Raw genomic sequence first — 17,090 nt, 5'->3', positions numbered from 1 at the left:
CGTGCCGCCTTTTTGCTCGACTTGGTGGGGGCACTGCCGTGCCCCCAGATAATTTTGTGGTGATAATATGACTGAATCGGTGTTGTATCGTAAAATGCTATTGCCTCGCCTTTACACCAGGTTATTATACTTCTGTGGGGTATTGTTACATTTATTATTCCTTGCAATTTCTTTGTTTTATAAATGCACATTTTTGTTGTTATGTTAACCACCTACACAATATTGGTAAACAATATTGCACCTGTCTTTTCAAGTGATATAAAATATAAATAATAGAAAAAGTTCTAGTTTTTGTTATTCTGGAACAAAACTTCAATCACCATGGATTCCACAAGTTTAATAATTACTTTTATATTGTCGTTGGTGAGTTTCGAATTTAAATATAATATTTTTTGTTTCAGAATTAATTTTTATTTAAAGATTTTTTATTTATTTTCCCATTTTTATTTTAAACAAAACATACTTTTTGTAATTATTACCCTCCCTTTTGACATAGTTAAAAAATGTAGAGCTGCTAGTCGTGAAAGTAAATGAAGGCCTATTGCTAGGAGCTCTGCTGCCACTGTCTACCGGCCAAGGGTCATACTACAGCTTCAAGGGAATCCCATATGCAGAACCACCCGTCGGAAACCTGCGCTTCAAGGTAACAAAAATCATTGCTTAAAGAAAATAAGAAAGAGAAAAATTAAGCATCACAAAACAAAGACAAAATGTAGCAGTTATAATTTACTACTTGTCGTGTTTATTGCAAATATCAGAGACCAATAAATAAGTGAAACGGCTAAGCAATGCGTCCTCTTGAGATGTCATTCTGGCTTGGTGATTCGAATACCGGATATAGAGGAGGTGTGTTCGATCCCCTTTATACAAATATTAGTTGTACAACATTCATTTCTGTATTGGTCTAGGCGTGGGTTTTTCTTAGTTTGAGACAATTATTTGGCTATAAATACAACTCCCTTCTTTCCAGGATCCGAGACCAGTCAAACCGTGGATAGGAATAAAAGAAGCACTTCTACACGGCCCAGTCTGCATTCAATTTAATCGAATAATCAATTCGTATGTCCCGGGCAGTGAAGACTGCTTATACTTAAACGTTTACACTCCTGACTTGACACCAGCAAAACCTTTGCCAGTCATGGTTTTCATCCATGGAGGAGCGTTTAGAAGTGGATCAGGAAACTCACTTATTTATGGCCCAGACTTTATAGTTCAAAAGAACGTTGTGCTGGTCACATTGAACTATAGACTAGATGCTTTAGGTTTCCTCAAGCTGGACACGAAGGATGTTCCTGGCAATGCTGGATTAAAAGACCAGAGCCTGGCTTTAAAATGGGTTCACGATAACATAGCTGCATTCGGGGGCGACCCTGAACTGATCACTCTGGCTGGACAGAGTGCGGGGTCAGCGTCGGTGACGTATCACATGCTGTCACCGATGTCCAAAGGATTGTTCAAAAGAGCCATAGCCATGAGCGGCGTGCCATTTTGCGAATGGGCAGTCACGTATGAGCTTAGGAAAAGATCTTTTGCACTTGGTAAGTTATTAGGCAGCAACACAACTGATCCTTATGAAATGTTGAACTTCCTACAAAGTCAACCCGCTTTGAAAATAGTCAATAAGTTTCCTATCGTGATACCAGAAGAAATATTTTGGAATTTTGGACTGAAAATGACAGCGTTCCAACCTGCCCCGGAAAAAGACTTGGGGCACAAACGATTTTTAGTTGAGTCGCCGATTGAGACGCTCAAACGAGGAAACATCACTCCAGTAGATTTGCTGTTGGGGCACACTAGTTTGGAATACTTGTTTCAACTGCCAAACATTAATAGTTCTCTTGTTAATTACAGTCTAATGCGCAGGCTACTAATCCCTCGCGAAATTATACTGTACGGCTCGCCCCAGCTGGACTTTGACGCAATAGCTGATAGAATATATGACAAATATTTCGGCCAAAGTGCCATTGGCTATGGCACACTGTATGAGTTTCTTCAGTATTTCAGCCAAGAATCATTTGAGTATCAAATAAGAAGGTTCTTAAAGTACCTTTCCGCTGTAATTAAGAGGTATTTTTACAAATTCTTCATCATATCGGATAGAAATCGATACGCATCATTGGGCGAGCCGTATGGGATAGTTGGGGTGAGCCATTCGGATGATATCGAATATATCTTCGACTCCAGAGTAGCGAAGGGCGGTTTTCCAGTGAATGTAACATCTGAGATCTACAGACTGATTAACCAGACTGTCACGTTGTTTACAAACTTCGTAAAATATGGGTAAGCTTTTATATTTTTTAAATACCTATTTACTTACAGTGCTTTGGGAGTTTGTTTGTAACACAGCTGCACAGTGTTCAACGTTGATAGGTGTGTGAAAGCCTTGTCTGATTGAAATTTAAAAGGAAATTTATATTAACTTAGCCCTACAAATTCCAGAAGCAGATCATTATATTACTAATCAACCATTGGAGAAGTGTTTTTATGTTCTATACAAAAAGTTGTAGTATTGAGCACCAGAATGACTTCTTTTTGGATTGACTCACCGAGTACAGAGTAATCGAACGTTGTTTTTATGCCGTTTATATTTTTCCAGAAATCCGACTCCGGACGGCTCCCTCGGCGCAGTCTGGCCGCAGTACGACGAGACTTCCAAAGGCTACATGAAGATCAACTCCACCTTGAGCGCTGACAGCAATCCCGACGCTGATGCCGTGGCCTTCTGGACTAGCATCTTCAGCGAAGCTGGAATAGAATTGCCTTGATAGGGCTATCTCGATATTTTTAATAAATTTCATAAATTGTAAGAGTATTTCGTAACTTAGACCTCTAGTCCTAAACTAAACTGTGCTTGTACAGTCAGCGTCAGATAGATCGAAGTGTCTAAGATAGCCAAAATGATCTGATATTCAATATTTCTTATTAATGTAGCTAACCAGTCAAAGTGAGCAAATTGTTTGAGGCACCCAAAGTAGTCGATATAATTTTATATGAGCTGTCAGGATGTTTAAAAAATATGTATGCAAATATGGCATAGAAACTGTTAAATGATGTCACATAGTACACTTTGTGACATTTAGGTAAATCTAGGAGGTATTAGGGACTGCGGTCCTGGGTGCGAGGAGATGGACCTCCTCGTGGTGCACCCTAAGCAACGTCCGCGTGGTCTGTCACGTCAACTCACCGGGCCTGTCGTGCAACCTGTAACCCACAATGAGGATCAGTACTGTTGTAGAAAATTCAATAAAACTAGTATCTACGTTAATCTTTAAGACATAAGAAAGATATATCTTTTTGAATTATCCAAATCGGACCATTACTTACGAAGATATTAAGTAATAAACATAGGCCGTTTTTGCCGCTAAAAGTCAACGTACGCAAGGCCGCGTGACGTCACTATATCCGAATCGAGCGCAGCCGGCGTACTATTGGGATGGAAAATATTTTTTTCCGGCTAAACTATCAGTTTTAGAAAAAAACTTTTAATAACATTTATTCTTCAAAATAAAGTAAAAAATTACCTATCGATAGCTTACTTTATTCTGATGAATAAATGTCATTACAAGTTTTTCTCTAAAACTGATAATTTGGCTAGAAAAAAATATTTTCTATCCACGCAGTACGCCGGCAGCGTTCGGATCGGATATAATGACGTTATCGTCCCCGCGCCGGGCGGTCAGTGAACTTTTTTAGTAATTTGGCCATAACTTCGTCAATTTTTGTCGTAGAACAAAAATTTTTGCACTGTGTATTAAGGATTTCTTAGCCCTATAAATCTGCATTCACAGCTAAAAATCGAAATGATCCTCATTGAGTGTGCCGGGGGCCGTCGAAGTATTTACCCAGGTCACGATTTATAACCCCCACAAGTGAGGACTGGCGAGGCATTTACCCGGACCCATACTTTGGAGGGCCGTTAGACCCTAACGACTAGTGGTTATGCGCAAAGCATATTCCGACGCTAAGTGGAAAAAAACTGATCTAATAATGCGTGTAAAATTAAATTTAAATGATGTTAAATTAATTTTACACTCCTTATTCAATTCTTTAAATGAAACATTCGAACCTACTTACGTAAATATGCAAATTTTTCCAAAAAATTATTTATATTGTCACAGTTGGAAGCACTTTACTATAATTTACATATTAACTACCTATATTATGTACTTATAATTTTATTATGCAACCATTTTCATGCTTTATAATAATATAACACTAGCTGTGCCTGTGACTTTGAACGCGTAAAAATAGTTGAATATTTTCCCGTTTTCAAAACATTTTTCATTGATGGTCATGATCGTAGCGTCATCTTAAACGAAAAACCTGTAACCTTCCTCAATAATTGGGCTATTCAACCCAATGACATATTCAATTCAACCCAAAAAAAAATTCAAATCGTGTTCCTGAGATATTATTCAAAAAATATTATTTTCTTATGACTGTTTGTATATTACCCGTTAAATATTATTTTTGCATTATGTGAATATTGTGTGTGTCTTAATGGGAGCTCAGACTTTTTTTATGCATGACAAGGCAGGTATTTGACCACAATCGCACCTGATGTTAAGTGGGATGCAGCGTAGGATGGTACATATCTGCCCTGTAAGTGCCTATTCACTCTCGCCTTAAAGAGGCCCCGATTATAGTTTTCGGGAAAGACAGAAGCAGGCAACGAATTCCAGTCCCTAGCTGTTCGCTTTATAAAAGAGTCATCGAAACGCTTAGTGCGAGCTGGTGGAATGTCAACAATATAGGGATGGTACGCTAACCTGCGTCTGGTTCCCCGATGATGGAAGGGGGCTGGTGGAATTAATTCGTGTAATTCTTTTGCACATTCTCCGAAGTGTAGGCTGTAGAAAACCGATAGGGATGCTACCTTACGGCGATGGTCAAGTTCCTGGAGCGCCGCTTCAACAAGGGCGGGGCTGTCGATAAGTCTTCTGGCACGCCTTTCCACCGAATCCAAAGCAGCCAAATGTTTCTTGGCAGAGCCGTCCCAGAGGTGGCAGCAGTATTCCATGCAAGGTCGGATCTGTGCTTTATAAAGCTGCAGCCTTTGCTTCTTGGATAGTACTGCCTTGCCCTCGAGAGGATACCAAGTTTTTTGGCAGCAGTTTTCGCTATGGACTCGATGTACTCGCCAAAGTTCAGCTTGCTGGACATTTCAATGCCCAATAGTTGCAGTCGCTCGGTGATTTTGACAGGCACGCCTCAGAATGTTGGAGCGATAAAAAATGGACTTCGTTTTGCGGAGAACAGACACGCCTGTGTTTTTGACGCGTTAAATTGGACCAGGTTGGCATCGCCCCAATCAGAGACATCCTGAAGGGCCAAATTTAAGCGTTCAATTAGGGACTCACGACAAGACTCGACCTTACTGTCGTGTCATCTGCGTACCTAAAGGTGCCGGGTTTGAGCAGATCGTTGATATGCAGTAGAAAAAGGGTTGCAGACAGCACCGAACCCTGAGGGACGCCAGCGTCAATAGGTTGTTGACTAGAAGTGTAGCCCTCAAGGACTACTCTTATTGATCGTCCCTCAAGAAAATCAGAGATCCATTTGCACAAGCCAACAGGGATTCCAAAAGATGGAAGCTTGTTTAATAGGCTGCCGTGCCAGACTCTGTCAAACGCCTTTGATACGTCCAGTGAAACGGCAAGGGCTTCGCCATGTTTCTTAATGGCCTCGCTCCATAAGTGTGTGGCATACACGAGAAGATCACCTGTAGAACGACCATACCGAAACCCATACTGACGGTCGCTGAGTAGGTCATTTTCTTCAAGGTATGAAGGAGTCGGCCGTTGAGGACACGTTCCATTATCTTGCAGAGTATAGACGTAACAGAGATGGGTCTGTAATTAGTTGGGTCAGCACGACTGCCCTTTTTAGGTACGGGCTGTACGTTTGCAAGCTTCCATGATTTAGGGACTAGTCCAGTCTCAAGTGAGAGTCGATACAGGCGTGTCAGAATAGGAGACAACTCCGGCGCACAGTTACGCAGGACAATTGCCGGAATTCCGTCGGGTCCACTGGCTTTATTTACGTCAAGAGAACGCAAGACATTTAAAACCTCTCTCTGCCATATGCGGACCTCACGCAGGGTGGCGTTTTGCCTGCGCTGTCAAGACGTGAGTTATCAGCGAACAGGGTGGCAAAAAGGTTCGCCTTTTCCTCAGCAGAGTGAGCCAGTGAGCCATCGGGTTTCAGCAGTGGTGGCAGGCTGGGGCGATAGAAGTTTGATTGGATGGCCTTGGCAAGGGACCAAAACGCTTTGGACCCGGCTGGGTAAGAAGCAAGTTTGGTGCCAATGCGTCCAATATGATCATAGCGAGCCCTGCGTAACGCCTTTTTGCAAGACTTGGAGGCTTGGTTGTAGGCTTTCTTCAGATTGCGAGTGTCCGGTGAGTCGCGCGTTCGAGCATCAGCCCATGCCAAAAACGCTGACTGCTTACACGCTTCAGCATGACGGCAATCAGCATCGAACCAAGGGCGAGCTTTGCTACCTGAGGCGACGTCTGAGTAAGGAATGAAGAATTCCATACCCAGGCGTATAACTTCTGTTATGGCATCGGCGCAACTCGTTGGGTCTCGAGAAGAAAAGCATGCCGGCCTCCAAAGGAAAGATGCGAAAAACTGACGCATCTCGTCCCAATCTGCTGACTTGTATCGCCATACTCGTCTTACTCCACAAGGGCCACGATTGGATGGGGTGGGGAGTATGTCGTTACAGTTTTCACCAAGCAGTGGTCAGAAGTTCCAAGAGGAGCAGTAACCAGGATGGAATATCTGTCTCGATCAGATGTCAGCAGAAGGTCAAGGCAGTTGGCTGTGTGAGTGTCGACGTCCGGGACCCTGGTTGTACAGTATATTGGGAGAGATCCAGCGTCAGAGCGAGTTTACGTGCCTCTCTCCCAGCGTGGTCGGTCACCTGGTATGGAAAGAGCCATTCCTGATGGTGTGCATTGAAGTCTCCCAAAATGACCAACTGCGCAGAGGGGTATCGGGCTAGTGCCTTATCAGCTGATTGGCTAAGGTAGTCGAACAGCCGGGTTGTCTCAAGGTCTCCGCTGTGCGAACGGTAGACATAGGCATAGAGTATTTTCTCTAGGCCTGTGTTAACTAAAACCCAAATTACAGAGAATCCAGGAACCTCCAGGCATTTGAGACGCTTGATGCAAATGTCATCGCGAGCATAGATGCAGACTCCCGCCCGGGCATGGAATTTGTGTTCTAATGTGTACCGAGGGTAGAGCAAGTACGCTGCGTCAGCTGGACATTATTTGATCTGCGTCTCTGTGAGGAACAGCAGCTGCGGTTTCTCAGTCTCAAGGTGGTGGTGGACTGCAGAGAGATTGGAGTGCAGTCCTCGTATGTTGGTGAGGTGCACTTTGAGTGGGAGGACGTGTAACCGCTGTTTAACTTTTTTCCTTTTTTTGTGTATCATTTTGAGAGTGAATAAGTGGAGGGAGTATGGCAGTTGAGCGAGGCGTTTTCATGTATGCCTGGAGAGGCAGACAGGGATAGCAGACCGTTTAGAGCCTGACCTGGAGACCGCAAGGACGTTATTGTTATAAAAGTATGTTTTCTGTAGCTGTACCTTACAAATAAATAAAATATATTTAGCGCATTTCAACAACCAAACAAACTTCAGCTTTATTATATTAGTGTAGTATTTTTCAAGTGATAAATACAAGCAAAATTTTAAGTTTTCATTAATTGGACAGAGAACTTCAATCATCATGAATTACTTAACTTGTGTTATATTTATATTGTCAATGGTAAGTTTCAAATTTGAATAAAAAAAACTTTTAGTGTTATAGATCAATTTTTATCCAACTTTTTTTTAGTATTATGACAGTATAAATTTAATGTTTATTAAACTATTGACTTAAACAGGATCTTAAATATACTGCCAAGAAAATATCGATTATCATGACGAATTCGTAACTAAAGTTCGTAGTTTTTTCAAAAAATATACTACGATTTTAGTCTAAAGGACCGTTATTTTAATGTGTTACTTTTCGTTTGCTTCATAATTTCCAATATTTTGTCTGTAGTCGGGTTACAACATTTTAAACTATTTACATGGTGTTTAATCTAAATGTTCTAGTTCAAAAATGTTGAGCTGCTCTTGGTGAAAGTGAATGAAGGCCTATTGCTAGGAGTTCCACTGCCACTGTCTACCGGCCAAGGGTTATACTACAGCTTTAAGGGAATCCCATATGCAGAACCACCCGTCGGAAACCTGCGGTTCAAGGTAATAGTTACACATTGGTATATTAAAATGAAAAATTTCTGTAATGAAATATCACAAAACAAATATAGCACTCCACTCCCTTCTTTTCAGGATCCGAGACCAGTCAAACCGTGGATAGGAATAAAAGAAGCACTTCTACACGGCCCAGTCTGCATTCAATTTAATCGAATAATCAATTCGTATGTCCCGGGCAGTGAAGACTGCTTATACTTAAACGTTTACACTCCTGACTTGACACCAGCAAAACCTTTGCCAGTCATGGTTTTCATCTATGGAGGAGCGTTTAGGAGTGGATCAGGAAACTCACTTATTTATGGCCCAGACTTTATAGTTCAAAAGAACGTTGTGCTGGTCACATTTAACTATAGACTAGATGCTTTAGGATTCCTCAAGCTGGACACGAAGGATGTTCCTGGCAATGCTGGATTAAAAGACCAGAACCTGGCGTTGAAATGGGTTCACGATAACATAGCTGCATTCTGACGAGATCACTCTGGCTGGACAGAGTGCGGGGTCAGTGTCGGTGTTTTATCACATGATGTCACCGATGTCCAAAGGATTGTTCAAAAGAGGCATAGCCATGAGCGGCGTACCGTTTTGCGAATGGGCAATCACATATGAGCTAACAAAAAGATCTTTTGCACTTGGAAAGTTATTAGGCAGCGACACAACTGACCCTGACGAAATGTTACAGTTCCTGCAAGAACAGCCAGCCTATAGTATTATCAATAAGACGCCTATCGTAATACCAGAAGAAAATGACTGGCAAAATATTGGATTGAAAATGACAGCGTTCCAACCTGCTCCAGAAAAAGACTTCGGACAAGAACGATTTTTACTCGAGACGCCGATTGAGACGCTCAAACGAGGGAACATCACCCCAGTAGACTTGTTTTTGGGGGACACTAGTTTGGAATACTTGACTCAGCTCCCAGACATGAATAGTTCCCTTGTTAGTTACAATTTAATGCGCAGTCTACTAATCCCTCGCGAAATTATACTGACCGGCTCCCCCCAGCTTGACTTTGATGCAATATCTGATAGAATATCTGACAAATATTTTGGCCAAAGGGACATTGACTACAGCACCCTGTATGAGTTTCTTCGGTATCAAAGCGAAGAAATGTTTGTGTATCCCGCAAGAAGGTTCTTAAAACACCTTCCCGCTGGAAATAAGAGGTATCTTTACAAATTTCTAATCATATCGCAGAGAAATCGATTCGCATCACTGGGCGAACCGTATGGAATAGTTGGGACGGGTCATGCGGACGATATCGAGTATATCTTCGACTCCAGGGTTGCAAAAGGTGGTTTTCCAGTGGGTTTCCCAGTGAGTGTAACATCCGAGATATACAGACTGATTAATCAGACTGTCACGTTGTACACAAACTTCGTAAAATATGGGTAAGTTTTCATATTTTTTAAACACCTTTAGTATCGAACCACAGGATAACGAAGATAGTTTTTACACCGTGTATTGTTTTTTCCTAGAAACCCGACTCCGGACGGCTCCCTCGGAGCAGTCTGGCCGGAGTACAACGAGGACTCCAAGGGCTACATGATGATCAACTCGACCTTGAGCGCTGATAACGATCCTGACGCTGATGCTGTGGCCTTCTGGACTAGCATCTTCAGCGACGCGGGCATAGAACTGCCTTGAAAGGGCTTTGCTTTCTATTTTTTTTTCTATTAAATAGTTCGTTTGCTCGTTTTAGCTAAATGACATCCCTTGTTATTTAATTATTATTTAATGTATATTACTTTAGAGTAATAATATTGTAAGTATTACCAGTAATAAGTATTTGTAAGCTGTTTGTTTTAAACAAAATAAATAAATTACCTAGTTCGTAACTTAGGGTAGTCTTAAACTACTCGTAAAACTGTTCTTGTAATATTAAATATACTTTTGCACATTTTATTTTTTTAATCTTAATATACCTCTAACAAACGGCGGATCCATCGATGCAATTAGACTTTTTGTACTTTAAAATTGTAAATTGGAGGAAAAAAACTTGTGTGACAAAAACACTCCGGACATTAATAAATAATAATTATAATAATAAAGCCTTTTATTCCAAACCTTGAATTTTCCATTTCAGATTTTTGCAATTACATAAATTATTATTTTTTTAAATCCGGACATTATCGTCTGTTATTTATAAACATAGAAAGAAATTGAATTTGTTAATGTTATACAATATCAAGGATGACTTTTCGTTTTTCGATCGACATTTTTTCAACTGGCGAGTATCTGAAAATTGAACCTTTGAATCAAAAGAGTTATGTCCGTTTTCACCTTCAATCCCTAATTTTTAAGTGACCCCTATGAAAACGGGCATTAGACTCCGACTACTAACAGACGCAGAGGCGTACATGCTCAAATTATAGTACATCTTCTATATATGTATGTATATAAAAATTAAACCCGTTTTCCGTTGTCACGACATAACATGAAAACGGCTTGACCGATTTGGCTGTTTTTTTTTTTTGTAGTTTTCTAATACTCTGTACAAGGTTTTTACGGAAAAAAATATAAAGAAAATCTCTACGCTAAGGCGGTACGAAGTTCGCCGGGTCAGCTAGTTATGTATAATAACTCAATAGCTCAAAATGGTAATTTCGCACTTATTTTAGTATGTGAGTTCCTACGTGTTTCATTATTAGTTCCTATTCAACAATGTCAATTGTTGGTCAGTGGGTCTAGTCAAAACGCACTTTAAAATCGCAAACCCATCGCAAACCAGTCGCAAACAAATAAAAAAATCGCAAAAGAGGTCGATAACAAAAAAGGCTTAGTCAAACGGCAAAAAATCGAATCGCAAAGCCCTACCTATCGATANTTCATTAGTTTGAAAAAGTGAAAAATACGTGTAGAGTATTTTTTGATAAGTTAACTGACGGACTAATTAAAACTCTTGCTTTTTGACCCAGGCAACATCCCCATTCATGCATGTTAATATGGGCATGGCTGTCGTTAGCTCGATAGCCAAGTCACGTAGGTCTACGTGCCTTCGGGTGGGAAAACGACGCGATTCCATGCAAAAACGTTCCAACACATGAAAACGACGGTATTGGCGATTTGCGATATCAGCGCCATCTCAACATTTTTCCCAACAGCTACGTTAGCGGTTGGAACCGTTTGTTTAGTGGTTAGAAGATGGATCTTGAGATCCTGGGTTCGTTCTAAAATAAGACATACAAAATATTATTTTTGAATTTCTCAATTGGTTTTGTAAGATCGATCAAGTTCTTTCTACAACAGAAAGTTAATCTAAGACAATCTAAGTTATTTGGAGGACACGCTATGTTAGATGCATACACTTTGACATCAGATTTAGTTGTTGTTATCCTTATGACATTGCAAAGAGAAGGGGTTATAAGAAGCAAAATTAAGTAACTTACATCAGCACCACAAAATAATTTCATCCCAACGATCATCAGTGACAAATTACTTACATGTTTTAAAAAAATACACTATGCTCACGCGCGTTCTAAGAATACAGACTATTCATTCATGTATAATTGATTTTATAAGAGCGTTTTATTTTCCTCACCTTGTTCAGTGTCACGGAACTGTAGTTGCAATAAAAAATGTCTCGGTAGCCTTTTAAAGATGCATAGGGTTGTTAACGGTATATCAGACCTGCCATGTCGACCGTGCAATCCTTTGAGCTGCCGCGTTACATGCCTTAGAAACATCGTCGGATTTCCTATCCCGGATAGGTGCATAAGACGGCATATCAAGCTAGATAATGACATCTTATGTAGTTCTAATAACTCCCACTTTTTAACTGCACCGGCCCACGGAACTTCCGCCATCCAAACTTCACGGGAAAAGACTTAATCAACTTTGAGCAACCGTAAAATTAAAATATGGCCGTAACAATTTAACACTTTCAATGTTTCAGCCGAAATTAACACCATAACCGAATCGTAATATCCATAACTTCAAATATAACTTGTTCCCGACAACGACCAGAGGGATAAACCTGGTCCCTTAATAGCGGCCCTTCAGGAAATCACTAGATGAAACGTTCGAAGCAATAAAATACCAAAGTCTTGGAAAATGTGACTATTGACCGCTGAAATCTGAAAGGGCCTTTATTGCTCCAACCTTTAGGTCCAAAATAGGGTCTTGCGAAACACATTGGACCGCTTTTGCGGTCATGGGGTAAGGGTCAATTTAATTAATTACACAAACCGCGACATGCACCCTATTAAGCCTTTGTTACGGAGTATTATTTTACTTTCTCTCACTACGTATTTATCGTTATTGCGATTTTACGATCTGGACGATATTTATGGGGGTAGTAATGGGCTGTGGAAATGTATCACTATTACATAACATGCATTTTTGGGCCAGACTTTTACTATTCTCCTTGCCAGAATATTACAAACAGCGTCAAGTTTCATAGAACTTTTGAAAAAGTACTATGTCTAGGATCCTCGCTTTTTTGCGTCATGGAATCTCAAAATGTTTCATTATGGAAATCCTTGAAGAAGATCTATGTCCAGCAGTAGACAACTTTTGTTTGAAAAGCAAATAAACTGGTACTTAAATAACGAACTGCCAATTTACACAACGAACTTTTCTAACAAACTTTTTCAACCCTGTTACTCCGAAAAATGTATCGCTGCAAGTGAAATATTTTTCAGTGACATCGACGCCATGCTATAATACCTCAAACGAATATGTTCATTCCATTTGCAACTAAAGACCGTTCATATTTGTGTGCAAAAGCTATTCTCGGGGCGAATCGAGCCGCATATTTTTCGTAGCAAAATATTTCTTTTAAAAAATAAATTCTCCCGACAAGGAGTGTGAAATTGCATAGGTACTTTGTGAATTCATGATTCCGAACGAGATAGCGAAAATTCTTTCACTTTATTTCTTTTTATGTTGATAATTCTGTTTTTTCGCTGACACAAGAAAATGAAATGTGTCTGGTAAATGTAATCAGCGTGGAACGAAGGTCGATTGATACTTGCTGTCGTTAGGAATTACTGATTTTCTCTATGAACGCCGGTCTTTAGATAATTTCATCCAGGGCAAAGATGAAATTTGATTGATTATGTAAGTTTAGTTGCCAAAGGCTACATTGATAAGGTGAATTGTAATAATTCAACATTTCTTTGGAAATGGAACCATAAATTACTGTTTCTAAAACACCTAGTAATTTAGAATGCAAAGACAAAAAGGGAGGTTTATAAGGGGCTTTATACTCTATCGGGTTATCAAATTAAATCAAAAATATTTTGACACTCATGACGCCAAAAAAGACGTTTTTCATTATTTAGTGCTGGAGTATTTTTATGTGGGAATAATTATTATGTTAAAATAGAATAAAGAACGTCGCGTTAAAATATTTTGAGCAAAACAAATGACTGCGTAAACACATCGGGGCGTTTGTCAATTTAGCATAACCGCTCTATCCGCGAATTGGGCCAATTACACGCTTCCTATTACGTCAGTCGAATCCGGTGCACTTTTATCGTGCGTAATGTGCCTTATAAATAGAGTTCGATTATCCAAACGTGCGTGAGTCAGAGCTGCTATTACTAGCGTCTTTGTACTGACACTTGAACTGACGCGGGGCTATTTGCGTCTGAAATAATGTAGTCTTCGGACACCGAGATGAAGGGTATTGTGTATTGAGGTGTCACTACCGAGATGGACGGGCCGATAATAATATTACGTAATGATATTGTGCGTTCGCTGGACCTATGTAAGGTTTTGATGGTCAGATTGTGTTTTGATGGCGATGAAGGGCTTCAGGCTTGAATGGACTGTTAGATGGAATAATAGAATTCTAGATGTTTCATTATTATCTGAAACCATGTTAAGCTGCTTAGGTCTACGAGATATCAGATTTCAGATCATGCGAGAAAAAAGCTCATGTGAAAATCCACAGGGATCTTAAAACGCATTTTACCTATTAAATGCTTCGCAGTTTATTTTTTAGATATTAATATTAAAGCCCTTTTAAATTGGTCGATCAACTGTGTAAATATAACTTAAGACACTAGTTGGAAAAGAGTGGAAAGTTATGAGCAGTCGGCAGTGATTGTATTAAATTTTAATCACAGAGAACCAACAATTGTGTAAATAAAAGCAACAAAGCTCTTTCATTTTCAAAAGTTAATAGATTGTCAACAACGAAGCGCCTTTTGCTTCGTCAACTCAAAAGCTGTTTCCATAACTTTTTAAAATTCCCCAGCGTATCGATCGATTGCTACATTGAATTTGATGCATTCATGACCAGCTCGAATGCCTGCACTGGCATCAAAGGGAGGTCGCTGTGTGTGACATGACATATCACAGGGGTTCGATTCAGGTGTCACTCGCACGCTTCCGTACGATGTTGACGGCTGCGTTGCTTATCGCGTTCAAACGGCTCCAGTTTCTACAGAAAGTCGGAAAATGATACCTACTGTACGATGCGTTAGCGTAAAATTTTAACTCTTTTAGTTTTTGCGAAGTGAGTTATTGCTTGGAATGTTGAGATATCTTGTATAGAAAATTCTGAGAGAAAGTATGCTGCTGTACCATTTTTTATCAGGGTCTACTTACTATTAAAGAATTTAAATTAGAAGTTCCCTAATTTTCCAACACTGTATCTGTCTAAAGTAAGTTGAATAATTACCATAAGTATCTAACTTCACAATTTTTATTGATTACTAGCTTTTGCCCGCGGCTTCACCCGCGTGGAATTTAGTTTGTCACAGATCGTCATAAATTATAGCCTAATGTTAATCTGGGTATAAACAATAATACTGTAAAGTTTCATCAAAATCCGTTCAGTAGTTTTTACGTGAAAGAGTATCAAACATCCAGACATCCATACATTCAAACTTTCGCATTTATAATATTATATTAGTAGGATTTTCTTGGTTAACATTTACAAATTCTTTTTAGGTAAACTTTAAACTAAATTTCAGTCGTTCCAGTTTAGTCTCATAACAGCTAACTTTGTACCTATCTCGTAGGTAGAAATGGAATTAAGGTTACTCTTTTAATAAAGGTGTGAAAGGCGACCTTTTATTCTAATTTGTGATCTATAGAAGGTTCAGGGTAAATGAAAAGGCCCGTATTTGCTGACACGAATGTAAATATTACGAGATGCGTGCTGTTTGGGGACGGCTCGTGAAACCGCAGGGTCGAATTATACTTTTCGATCGGTTGTATATTACCTACGTGTTATAAAGCAACATCATAGCAACTATAGCCACCTAGGTACCTCGAATATAGCAAAACGTTGATGTTTAGTGAGTTTGAAGGCAATTATTCATATGAGCAGTCGCAATCGCATAAATCTAATCTAATTTGAGCGTAAAAACAGAAAAAAATTATTTAGTGTATAGTGTAGGACCTACTACAGGACGATCAGATGAAGATCGCGGGAAGCACCTATTTGCAGGCGGCTCAAAGCCGGTCGTTGTGGAGATCTTGAGAGAGTCCTTTGTCCAGCAGTGGAAGTCATTTGGCTGAAAGATATTCATTCTTTTTTTTGTTGAGCGCTTGAGTCAAAGCTTAGCTGAAACAAAAAAAATATGATCATTTTTCAACAACCGTGGTCTCAAATCACGATTGCCTATATGAACTAATTTGGACCGTAACTGGCCATGATCATTCTAATAACATTATAAATGAAGAGGTTGCTCATTATTAGGCAGGTCAGTGTAAATTGAAGAGTGATTCAGTTACCGCAGCCTTGGTGTTGCGCGTCATACTCTGAAATATCTGCACATGATCTCATGGGTTAGGCCGGGAGTTCACGGTGCGGTTTTTAGATTTTCATAAGAAGGCCAGGTAAAGCAGAAAACTTTGAACCTCGTGAAATCAAAGGTTTATGATTTGGTTCAGGATTTGGCACGTACAACGATACGTTTATAAGTGCCTAATCCATATACAATAAAATAAATGTAACCTTTATGGGTCTAGGTATTCACATACCTTTTATCTTTTGGGTCCCGACAGAGCGGTATGAAACAAACAAAATTAATTAGGTATAAACATTTCAACTTATCATAGTAAATCTTTCCCGTAGAAACATTTAATTTGTATTCATGTTTTTCTTTCGTTTACTAGCGATGTATCGCACATCATTGCGCCCATTGGGCCTTTCACTAAGAATAATATCCTCTCATGAAAATAAAGCAATTTCCAAATCTTTAGTACTTACCTTTACACTCTATTTATAGCGACAAACAAACACTATTGTTAGTAGCCTATTAAACCTTGAGCCTTTCAAATAGAAAATACATCTTTCATTCGGAAATATCATTTTACGAGCACCCTGATGTCCCTTCGCGTTATTTATGCTCTTTCTACGCAGCTTTATGGGGTATTTAAACGAACACAGGGCCGTTCATAAAACTAAATTTATATGAACCAACCAGGTTGATATTGATGAGGCTAATTAGTTTGGATAACTCAATTTTGATGGCATTGATAAGATAATGGTCATGTTGGTGTATTTTCGTCGGAAAGATTTAAATTAACACACCTTTGTTAAAAACTCTATTAATCTTTAAACACCGAATATTTACGATAATAGTGATTATTTTTTTTTTTAAATTATAAATAACTTGAAAAAATCGAACTGCCTAAGGCGGGAATTGAATTGACTCTTAACGCTAAAAATTAAATAATAGTGATTATATTCGTAGAAGAAAGTTGAAATATTTATTCTTGTTGAATTATTCATTGCCTATTCAATAATGATAATAATGTTTATTTGTGCTGAAAGTTTTTCATGAGGATGCATTATGTAACTTTCCAAAATAATAATGATCTTTAAGACTGCCAAGTGAGCCAGCGACTCTATATTCT

The 17,090-nt window shown here is 39.3% G+C and overlaps 1 protein-coding gene and 1 pseudogene across 1 annotated transcript; both read left to right on the top strand.

The window, feature by feature from the left end:
* The first annotated feature begins 314 nt into the window (after positions 1–314).
* LOC114357543 (venom carboxylesterase-6-like) lies at positions 315–2,996 on the top strand. Its single transcript, XM_028311224.1, has 4 exons — positions 315–363; positions 497–643; positions 971–2,280; positions 2,597–2,996. Exons 1-4 carry the CDS (start codon positions 322–324, stop codon positions 2,763–2,765), a joined length of 1,668 nt encoding a protein of 555 aa, XP_028167025.1. The 5' UTR covers positions 315–321; the 3' UTR covers positions 2,766–2,996.
* A 4,733-nt stretch (positions 2,997–7,729) lies between these two features.
* On the top strand, positions 7,730–10,287 carry LOC114357542 (esterase B1-like; annotated as a pseudogene).
* The last annotated feature ends 6,803 nt before the right edge of the window (positions 10,288–17,090 follow it).

The sequence above is a fragment of the Ostrinia furnacalis genome, unplaced genomic scaffold (assembly GCF_004193835.3).
Source record: "Ostrinia furnacalis isolate ACB-3 unplaced genomic scaffold, ASM419383v2 OfSCF3220, whole genome shotgun sequence".
Lineage (NCBI taxonomy): Eukaryota > Metazoa > Arthropoda > Insecta > Lepidoptera > Crambidae > Ostrinia > Ostrinia furnacalis.
The sequence above is the reverse complement of the archived record's forward strand: the minus strand, read 5'-3'. Positions and strand labels throughout refer to the sequence as shown.

Bases quoted from the DNA above. Each gene is read 5' to 3' on its own strand.
- LOC114357543 (XM_028311224.1), top strand. From the start codon at position 322: ATGGATTCCACAAGTTTAATAATTACTTTTATATTGTCGTTG. The intron at 644-970 runs GTAACAAAAATC...CCTTCTTTCCAG, and splicing joins TCGGAAACCTGCGCTTCAAG to GATCCGAGACCAGTCAAACC. The intron at 2,281-2,596 runs GTAAGCTTTTAT...ATATTTTTCCAG, and splicing joins ACAAACTTCGTAAAATATGG to AAATCCGACTCCGGACGGCT.